Source organism: Citrus sinensis, chromosome 8 (assembly GCF_022201045.2).
Source record: "Citrus sinensis cultivar Valencia sweet orange chromosome 8, DVS_A1.0, whole genome shotgun sequence".
Taxonomy (NCBI): domain Eukaryota; kingdom Viridiplantae; phylum Streptophyta; class Magnoliopsida; order Sapindales; family Rutaceae; genus Citrus; species Citrus sinensis.
This window is the reverse complement of record NC_068563.1, coordinates 16,502,772-16,513,654: the sequence shown is the minus strand read 5'-3', so window position 1 is coordinate 16,513,654 and position 10,883 is coordinate 16,502,772. Positions and strand designations below refer to the sequence as shown.

The following is a 10,883-nucleotide window of genomic DNA, read 5'->3' as shown; positions in this document are numbered from 1 at the left end:
ATGCACGCATGGTTCATCAATGTTCTGAATGAATCCAAGCGATTTAATCGCTTATTCAAATCTGATGTTCTATGACCGAGATGCTTGCTTTAATCCATAAATGGATCTCTACAACTTACATACCATGTGTTCTTGGCCTTTTTGTACGAATCTATCTAGTTGCTGCATGTAGATGTCTTCTTCAAAATGCCTGTTAAGAAAGGCTATCTTGACATCCATTTGCCAAATTTCATAATCTAGCACTACAGTAATGGAGAGCAGAATCCTGATGGATTTAAGCATAGCAACTGCAGAAAATGGTTCCTCATAATCAATTCCCTCTTTCTGAGTAAACCCTTTGGCTACTAATCTTTCATTAAATATTTCCATCCTTCAATCTACTCCTCTTTTTCTCTTGTAGATTCACTTGCACCTTATAGGTTTTACCCCATTTGGTGCCTCTACAAGTTTCCAGACTTTATTGGAATACATAGATTCCAGTTCTTGATTCATGACCTTTTTCCAAAATTCAACATCTCTATCTATTAGAGCTTCGTTGTAGCTCATTGGATCTTGTACATGTTCATCTGAGATCGCCGTATGGGTTTCTCCCAATAACATATATCTTGTTGGTAACCTAGTTACCCTCCCACTACGACGAGGTTCTAAAAGTGATGGTTGTTCAAGGATAATCCTGTGCTAAGCAACTGGTTGTTGCTGTTCTTCCTGTTCTATAACAGGTGTCGAAAGCTGAGCATCAACCTGATCTCTTTTATTTCTTTTGTTTTACCTTACTCTTAGGTTATAAGTCATTATATAGTCTTTATCAAAGAAAGTAAAGAATATGTCTATAAATACATTCCTATCTTGAGAACTATAATTCAGACTTTCCCTTATTCCTTTAAGATACCTAAAACATGCAAGCTTCTGAACACGAATCCACCTTCTCTACCTCTGATTCTAGTACAAATACTAGTAAACTCCAAATTTGAATGTGTCTCAAACTATGTTTGTAACTTTTTCATAATTTCTTGGAGTAATAGACACCAAGATAGACGAAACTAAGTTCAACAAACTTTACAGTTTTAAATACTAATATCTGGAATAAAAAAGGTAAATGATAAACCACTTAGTATATGTCTTATCTTATCCAAAAGAATCTTGTTTCTCCATTTAATTACACTATTGTATCATAGTGTTCTTTAACAACCAAATAGAGCTTGAATTGCTCTCTCTACTTCTCTTAAATTGGGATGCATTCAAATGAACAAATGGCTTGGTATTTATAGCTAAAGATCATGCGTGCATTTATCTTTTGTTCCCAAAAGTCTTTAAAAAATGGCAACCAAAATCATCAATTTTGAAAAAATGAATTGCCTTATAGAAAACCATCACATTTTTCTCCATGCAACTTCAAAAAAAAATCGTGCATCCAACTTTGCCTTTTGAAATTGGCAAACCATTATTTGACCTTTCAACAATTCTCCACCTCAGTGAAGATTTAGTAAATCTAAATTGATTATCAATAAATCAACCTCCAGTCTCTGCCTTCTCCGACTACTTTTAAACTTGTAGAATATTGATCAAGTTTAGACAATGCTCAAACTTGATCGTCATCACTACCTTTGGTCAACAATCTGCAGGATTCTCTGCAGTCTTGATTTTTTGAAGAAAAATCTTTCCCTCATCAATAATTTCCCGCACAAAGTGAAATCGTACATCAATATGCTTTGTATGTGCATGATAAACTTGGTTTTTTGTTAAGCAAATACCACTTTGACAGTTGCAATGCACATTAATGTGCTCTTGTACTAATCCCAAATTTTCAAGCAAGCCTTGTAACCGAATAGCCTCTTTAACAGCCTTTGTAATCGCCATGTACTCTGCTTTTGTGGTCTAGTGCAACTGTAGACTGTAGTGTAGACTTCTAACTGATTAGCCCTCCAGCAAAAGTAAATACATATTCGGTGGTTGACCGTCGTTTGTCTAAATCACCGGCATAATCAGAATCGACGTATCCGATCACATTTGGACCAAGTGTATCATCTCGCTCAAATAGTAAACTAACATCCATGGTCTTCTGAATGTACCGTAGAATCCATTTCACAGCTTGCCAATGTCTTTTATCAGGTTTATGCATATACATGTTCACTATACCAACTGCATGTGAAATGTCAAGCCTTGTACACACCATTACATACATCAAGCTACCCACTGCATTTGAATATGGAACTTGTAACATGTATTCTCGTTCCGCATCTGTTGAAGGAGATAATTGTGCAGAAAGCTTGAAATGAGAAGCCAACGGGGTACTCACATGTTTTATCTACTTTATCATGCTAAACTGCTGCAGTACCTTCTTCAAATATTGCTTATGAGATAAGCTTACTTTGCCACAAGCTCTATCTCTGCATATCTCCATGCCAAGAATCTTCTTAGCTTCACCCAGATCTTTCATCTCAAACTCTTGATTGAGTTGAGTCTTCAACTTCTCAATCTCATTTTTGCTCTTCGATGCTATTAGCATATTATCAACATACAATAGAAAATATGAAAGATTTTTCTTGTAGCCTGCGAAAATACACATAATGATCAAATTTATTTCTTGTGTACCTTTACCTTTTCATAAATTGATCAAATCGCTTGTACTACTGTCTCGAAGATTGTTTTAATCCATAAAGTGACTTTGTCAGTTTGCAAACCTAATTTTCTTTTCCAGCAACTTTGAATCCATCTGGTTGAGTCATGTAGATTTCCTCTTCTAAATTACCGTGTAAAAATATGCAGTTTTTACATTAAGTTGAATTAGTTCAAGATCAAATTGCGCAACCATGGCTAGTAAAATTCGAATAGACAAGTGTTTCACAATTGGAGAAAATACCTCATTGTAGTCTATTCCTTCCTTCTAAGCGTAACTCTTCGCTACCAATCTAGCCTTGTATCAAATTTCATTTTTACAAGAAAATCCTTCCTTTTTTGCATATACCCATTTGCACCCAATTGCCTTATTTTCCTTGGGCAGTGTAACTAACTCCCAAGTTTCATTTTTGTGGAGAGATTGCATTTCTTCGCTCAATATTTCTTCCACTATATGCTTTCTCGGTTACTTACTACTTCTTTGTAAGTGGAAAGAACATCATCATCTACAATTGGAAGTGCATAGGCCACCATATCAACAAAGCGAGCAGTTTTGCAAATCTCTCGGCGTGGCCTTCTATATGCAATTTAGTCTTGTTGCTGTGAAGGTTCCTGGGTCAGAATCTCTTCATCATCTTCGATTGATGGAGAATCACTATTCGTTTCATCAACACCAGCTGGATCAGATTTAACTTTTTCAAACTCCACCTGCTGCAAAGTGCTATTGGTCTTGTCATCCTCTTGAGAATCTTTCTGTTTCAATATGGCTGATTCATCAAAAGTTACATCTTTGCTGAAAATAATCTTCTTCGTAATAAGACACCAGAGACGGTATTCTTTTACTTCACCAGTTATACCCATGAATAGTGCTTTCTTTGCTCTTGGGTCTAACTTAGATTCCTTTACATGATAATAAGCGGTTGAACTAAAAACATGTAAAGAATTATAATCAGTAGCGGAATTACCAGTCCACATCTCTATGGGTGTTTTGCCCGCAATTACAGCTGATGGCAAACGATTGATCAGATGGCAAACATATACAGCTGCCTCAGCCCAAAACTCTTTGCCCAATCCAGTATTGGACAACATACACCGAACTTGCTCTAGTATACTTCGGTACATGCGTTCTACCACCCCATTCTACTGTGGTGTATCTCGAACAGTGAAGTGTTGTACAATACCCTCATATTGGCATATTTGAAGAAATTAATCATTTTTTTACTCACAACCATTATCTGAGCGAAGTCTTTTGACATTTCGACTAGTCTGAGTCTCGACCATTTTCTTTTGTTTCAGAAATATGCCCAAAACTTCATTCTTATTCTTCATCAAATAAACTTACACTTTTCTTGAATAATCATCAACAAAAGCAACAAAATAGTGCATACCTCCGAAAGAAGCTGTTTTGGTAGGTCCCCACACATCATTGTGAACACAGTCTAGAATTCCTTTTGTATCGTGAATTACTGAACCAAACTTTACCCTTGTCTGCTTGCCTAGAACACAATGGTCACAGAATTCTAATTTGCAAGAATTTGCACATTTCAATAAGCCTTGCTTCACCAAAGTCTGCAAAGCATTTTCACTAGCATGTCCCGAACGCATACACCACAACTTGGTTGCTTCTGAATCTGCATCTTTTCCAAAAACTATTGATGTTGATCCAATAATTGTACTTCCTTGGAAATAGTACAAGTTATTTTTTCTTGTACCTTTAATCACCGTTAGCGCTCCAACTACTACCTTCAACAATCCATCTCTCAAAGTGATTGTGAGCTCTTTAGATTCTAGGACTCCTAATGAGATGAGATTTTTCTTCAAGGTTGGTATACAACAAACATCCGTTAAGACTTGGATTGAGCTATCATTATCTTTAATTGGATTGTACCTATTCCCATGGTTTTACAAGCATTGTCATTGCCCATAAAAACAACTCCACCATCTAGTTACTTAAAGTTAGAAAACTAGCCCTTGTTAGGAAACATTTGATAAGTACAACCCGAATCCAAAATCCACTTATCTGAGTGACATATCAACGTCCTGCCAACTAGACTAAAGTCTGACTCTTCATCATGCTCTACTACACATGCATCGGAAGTAGCCTTGACCTTTTGTAACTTAGGACAATTCTTTTTCCAATACCCTTTCTCGTGATAAAAAGCACATTCATCTTTAGCAGGTCTCCCTTTAGACTTACTTTTTTTTCCAGGTTTGCGGCTTTGCGAATGACCTCGTGCTGTTAATGCTTCTACAATTGTATCTCTGTGATCATTTTTGTCTTTCGTTCTGGTCTCAGAGTTGTACAACGCATTGCATACAACATCGAATGTGACATTGTCCTTCCCATGAAGTAAAGTAGTTTTGAGATGATCATATTCATTAGGAAGGGAATTCAACAACAACAGTGCCTTATCTTCATCTTCAAATTTCTCATCCAAATTTAAAAAATCTGCCAATATTTCGTTGAATGAATTTACATGGCCATTCTTCGACATGCCAGATGTGTACGTGAATTGATATAGTTTCTTCTTCATATAAAGCATATTTTCAAGGTTTTTCTTCATATATTTTTCTTCTAGTGTCTCCCACAATTTCTTTGCCGATATCTCCCTTATGACAGAGTATTTTTTATCTTTAGCCAAACATAGGCGAATAGTACCACATGTCTGTCTATTGATCTTTATCCATTCCTTGTGATCCATCATGTTAGGTTTTTCTTCAAGAGCAACGTCCAACTCTTGCTGACATAAGACATCCAACACCTCACATTGCCACCTACCAAATTATTGGTACCATCAAATTTCTCCATTTCAAACTTTGTATTAGTCACAGTAGTCCTCGCTGATGAAGACGACGACGATGCCTCTGCCATCCTCTTTATCTTAAATGATCAGTTTCTTCAACAACTATTTACACTTGAATAATAGCCTCTGTGATGTTTATTTCACGTGAATAAATGCATTAGGAAAGTTCCCAGGAGAATGGAGGGGTCACAACAGTCCCACTTAAAACCCAGACTCCTTAGGCTCTTATCGCCTTGTTAATAGAACTTTCCTAAACATGGAAAAATACATACTACTTACAATAGACTGTCTCCCAAGTATAAATGATCGTCTCTATCGTATCAATGAACAGTACCATATACGTGAACAGTACCATATACGTGAACAATACCATATCTGCGAACAATTCTGTATACGTAAATAGTGTCGTATACGTGAATAGTAATGTTTACCCCAAGCACAAACCTTATCCTCTAATATCAATTGTTACGGAAGCGCGAGGTTGAGCAATTACCAATATTAAGATGACAGTAACTTTTGGAGAAATATAAATGTGACAAACAAATGCAAAGAAAATAGGACACAATAATTTACGTGGTTCGGCGTAATGCTTACGCCACGGGCAAAGACTGGAAGATAATTTTACTAATAATGAGTAGGAGTGGGCAAAAAATGTTGATTAATCCAAAAACCAAACCGAACGGTTCGGTTCGATTTTTATGTGGTTTTTTTACATCCAAAAAATCGAAGGAGAAATATAATAAAAATAGTAAAACCATTCGGTTTGGTTTTCGATTTAAAAAAAAACTGAAAAACCGAACCGGAATTCAAACAAACCGAATGTCAAATAACAATCCCTAAAGTCTAAACTAAACACTTCTTCTGATCTTCAGCCGCTGGAATCTCATCCCCGCTGCTCGTTGCCGCCGCTGCAATCTCGTCGTCGCCACTGCTCGTCAGTCGTCACCGCTGCTCGTCAGTCGTCACCGCTGCTCGTCCTTCACGAATATGATTTGCCGCTGCTGCTCGTCGCTGAGTCTCCACAGCCGCTACCACCTGTTGCAGTCCCTGTCATCTGCTGCTGCTGCCACTGTCATAAAAAACTCTTTGCTGAACAAAAAATCGAACAAAAAATGTTCCATTTTTTATTTCTTTCTTGATGATTGTAATCCATGTCGTTTTTCTTGTTTTATGTTGATGATTAAAGTTGTGTGTGTATATATATATGCTGATGATTGAAGTTGTGTGTGTATATATAGAGAGTCCAATTAGTCCGGGTTTAATGGCCAATGATGGAGTTTTAGGGCACACGATCCTTTTTTTTTTTTGATGATTTAAGAGCAAATTATGCTCAATGTGTTTTAAGAAATTTAAGTTGTAAATCAATTCGTGTTGACATTGCTTACGTTGAGAATCACTATTGTAAAGTGTAAATTATTGGCATTCTTCTGAAATTGCAGTGGAAATCACATTGAGCTTGCCAACAGTTTCAATGTTTTGGTTTTCATTTATCAACAGTGAGATGGGTCAGAGCTCGAGTAAAGGACTTATATTAAACATCTAAATATTTTGTTCAAGTTAATTTCCATTCAAATTCTAGATAAAACTTCAAAAATTATTTCCTGTTACTAGTTATAGCTGCAGGCATGAACATGTTAGTGAAACTCAATTTGCAGACTCTAGACATTAAGCAGATACTCAATGACATTAAGAAACTACTCAAGTATTAATTATCATAAATGAAACAATTATAAAAGAATCCCGCAACATTTTGAAAGCTTGAAATCGAAAAGGAAATGAAATAAGAATGACCAAATAAATACAGGAGCCTGGATAGAACTATAGGTGAAAAAGATAAAACAAAAGAGAAACCTATACAATTTAATTGTATTCGACAAGCTAGTGGGTGCCAATCCAGAAGAGATAAGGAAAAGGATTGATAGTTTTGTTCAATCCATTCGTGTATATGTATCCTAGTAACATCAGATTGCCTTGTGGTTTTTGTACATAGCTTGAACCTGTGAAATATGTGGTTGTGCTTCAGTGCTTCTGTTTTGCATTAAACATGTTTGTTAAGTTGTTTGATTCTGGCTTTCAAGCATTTCAATTACAATCTGGAATTATGTAATGAACCTGCTTTTGTTTTCATGTTTTACCCTACCCTGATTTTTTATTTGTTGCTGCTGAGTGCTGATTTTTTATTTGCCACAATTTTGTACGAATGATTTTATCTTCTTTTGTTCTAATATGTCTATGTTATTGCATGTGTTTGTGTAGAACGGAAAATTATGATGAGGAGGAAGTGCAAGAGGTGGAGGTTGATGATGGGAAAAAAAGAAAAATACCTTTGAGATAAAATGTTTGGGCTCATTTTACCAAAGTACCTTGTGGAAACAAAGGAAAATGTCATCATTGCCGTGAAACCTTTGCAGCTAATAGAGGAAATACCACTAATTTGAAGAATCATTTGGATAGATGTAAGTCATATCAAGATGAGAAGGTTGAAGGGGATTCGAAGCAATAAGTACTTTTCCGTCAAAAGGGAAAAGATAAAGATGATGGAGTTGTTAAAGCTAGTGGCGGGTTTAGTCAAGAGGCTTGTAGAATGGCACTTGTGAAGATGATTGTCAAGGATGAATTACCTTTTAGCTTGGTGGAGGTCGAAGGGTTTTTAGAGTTTATGCAAACTTGTTGTCCAAGATTTGATGTGCCATCGCGAAGAACAATTACAAGGGATATTCTTGAATTGTATTAGCATGAAAAAGGGTTGTTAAAAAGTGTTTTGGGTGCAAGCAAGCAGAGGGTGTGTATTACCACAGATACGTGGACATTAATTCAAATGCCTAACTACATGGTCATTACTACTCATTTTATTGATGCAGAGTGGGTGTTGCACAAAAGGATTCTTAGTTTCACACTTATAGCTAATCATCAAGGAGATGGTATTAGGAAGCTAATTGAGGCATGTTTGATTGATTGGGGGATTGAGAGGTTGTTCACAATTACAGTGGACAATACAAGTGTCAATAAAGTTGCAATAACTTATGTGAAGAAGAAGTTAGCAAATTGGAGTGTGAATTCAATGGTTTTGAATGGTTTATATATGCATGTGAGGTGTTCGGCACACATAATAAATTTGATTGTGCAATATGGGTTTGAGGAGGTGAATCATTCAATAGCTAGTATTCACAATGTAGTAAAGTACGTTAGATCCTCTCCAGCAAGATTGCAAAAGTTTAAAATATGTGTTGATAGGGAGAAAATCTCATATGGAGCGCTTATGGTGTTGGATGTGCCTACTAGATGGAATTCAACATATTTGATGTTGCACAAAGCGGTTGTGTTTGAAAAAACATTTGATATGATGAAGGAAGATGATGGACATTATGTTAATTGGTTTGTTGAGGATAAGGGTGAAAAGAAGAGGGAGAGGCCACCGAGCGATGACGATTGGGCAAATGCAAGGAGGTTAGTCAACTTTTTATCGGTTTTTTATTATGTGACCTTGAAATTTAGTAGCTCTCTTGATGTCACTTCCAATGATTACTTAAATGAAATGGCAAAAGTTCTAATTCATTTGAAGTCACTTGCTACTTCTAGTGATGATTTGTTGAGGAAAACCGAAAAAATGGAGCAAAAGTTTGCTAAATATTGGGGTGATTCTTTTGATTACGTTAACATGTTATTATTTGTAGCAAATGTGCTTGATCCTAGATGTAAATTGGAGTTTGTTACATTTTGTTTTAGTAGCATGTATGAATCTAGGAAGGTTGAAGAATTGAAATCTAACATTAAGGAGTTGTTGATGAAGCTATATAATAGCTATATTGGTGAGAGTGAAGTGAGGAATAGTGGTGGTGTTTGTTTTGGTCAAATCCATGATGGTAGTAGTGGTGGTGGTGGTGGTTGTTGAGTGTTAGAAAATGTATATTTATATAGGAGAAAATCATCATTTTACACTTCAAGTTTTACTAACACCCTTACTTTTATATATTTAAGCTTCTTGTCATTTAAATATGTGTGTTGTATTACAATTAAGTATTTTATGTATCTTAGGGGCATCATAGTCATTTCACAATGAACGAGAGATCAGACGGCAAAACGGACATCACTTTTGAACTCAGGACGGTCGAAAACCTTAGAAGGAGCATAAAAGGCAAAATGACACTGTTCACATGTACGGTACTATTCACGACACTGTTTACGTAGACGGATCGATGACATGGCATTGATCGATGATGTGACATTGACTGATGAGGTGTCACGATCTTATTGGATTAAAATTCTTATGCATTGTTGATTGGTGACGTGGCAGTATGTTAATGGACCAAAAATTACACGTACGGTACATGCATATACACAAGATTATTTTCAACCAAACCGCGTTACTGTTCAAGCCGGGTCAAACCGTGTCACTGTTTAAACCACGTGGTCAAACCGCGTACTGTTGACTGATGACGTGGCGCAATCCTGAGCGTCCAAACTGTTTTTAATCCGATGGTCATGATTTACTCAATGTATCTATAAAAGAGGGCCTCCCCCCTAATTTGGCATCTCTGAATCTATTTTTGGGCTCCATTTTCTGTAATTTCTTCTCCATCTTGTATTTTCTACGTATTTTAATAAATTCCCATTTTGCCCCTAGTTCAATTATGAGTAGATAATTTTTTTTCAAGCTTGGGTTGAAGGTGAAGTCTCAACATGTGTCATGGGCTTTATTTGGTAAATTTATTTTCTTTTGCCCTCTAATTTTTGTGGATGATTTGACTTTTCGTCGACAAATAATAATAATCTTGTCTAGATATCGCCCTGGTTTCACCGGCTCCCTAGTACAAGGTTATTATTATTTGTCACGATAAGCCCTTAGCACCATATTGATTAGAGCATGGTTCATGAGGTGTGGAAACCCCTCTCATGATTTAATTGGCATTAATAAGGAGTATTTAGCTCATCGTGCATGTTGATACGGATCCAGATACCCAAGTACGTCATTTCAATAGATTTATCTTCAATTTATTCTCGTCATTTCAATTCTAATTTTAGAATAATCTAAGTCACTTTCACCAAAAATCCAAACATCCATTTAGAAAAATTAATTCTACACACAATTAGAATCAACTTCCTCGTGAGATCGACACTCGTCACCATTGATCTATTCTACAATAGATTCGTGCACTTGCGAGTTCAATAAACAAGTTTTTTTAATCTTATTAATTTAATTTTTAGTGAATTTATTTCACGAATTTTTTTTAGTGTGTTTTTTATAGAAAGGTTTTAACAGTGTAATAAGGTTAGTATTGTAATTTCTCCTTCTTCTTTATCTTTATTTGTTTTGTTCCTATTTATTTTGTGTTCTTTGCATGCATGGTCGAATGTCACTATTACCTAATCTTGAGCCTATAGACCTTAAATTAGAAAAAATACTGTGCACACACAAACACGTTAAAAATAAAATGGATTTGCAGCAATAAGCACCACCACAGG

The 10,883-nt window shown here is 36.0% G+C and overlaps 1 protein-coding gene across 1 annotated transcript; it reads left to right on the top strand.

Annotated features, from left to right (window-relative positions):
* The first annotated feature begins 8,250 nt into the window (after positions 1–8,250).
* On the top strand, positions 8,251–9,312 carry LOC127899351 (zinc finger BED domain-containing protein RICESLEEPER 2-like). The gene has a single exon (XM_052432707.1). It carries the CDS (start codon positions 8,251–8,253, stop codon positions 9,310–9,312), a length of 1,062 nt encoding a protein of 353 aa, XP_052288667.1.
* The last annotated feature ends 1,571 nt before the right edge of the window (positions 9,313–10,883 follow it).

Bases quoted from the DNA above. Each gene is read 5' to 3' on its own strand.
- LOC127899351 (XM_052432707.1), top strand. From the start codon at position 8,251: ATGGTCATTACTACTCATTTTATTGATGCAGAGTGGGTGTTGCACAAA.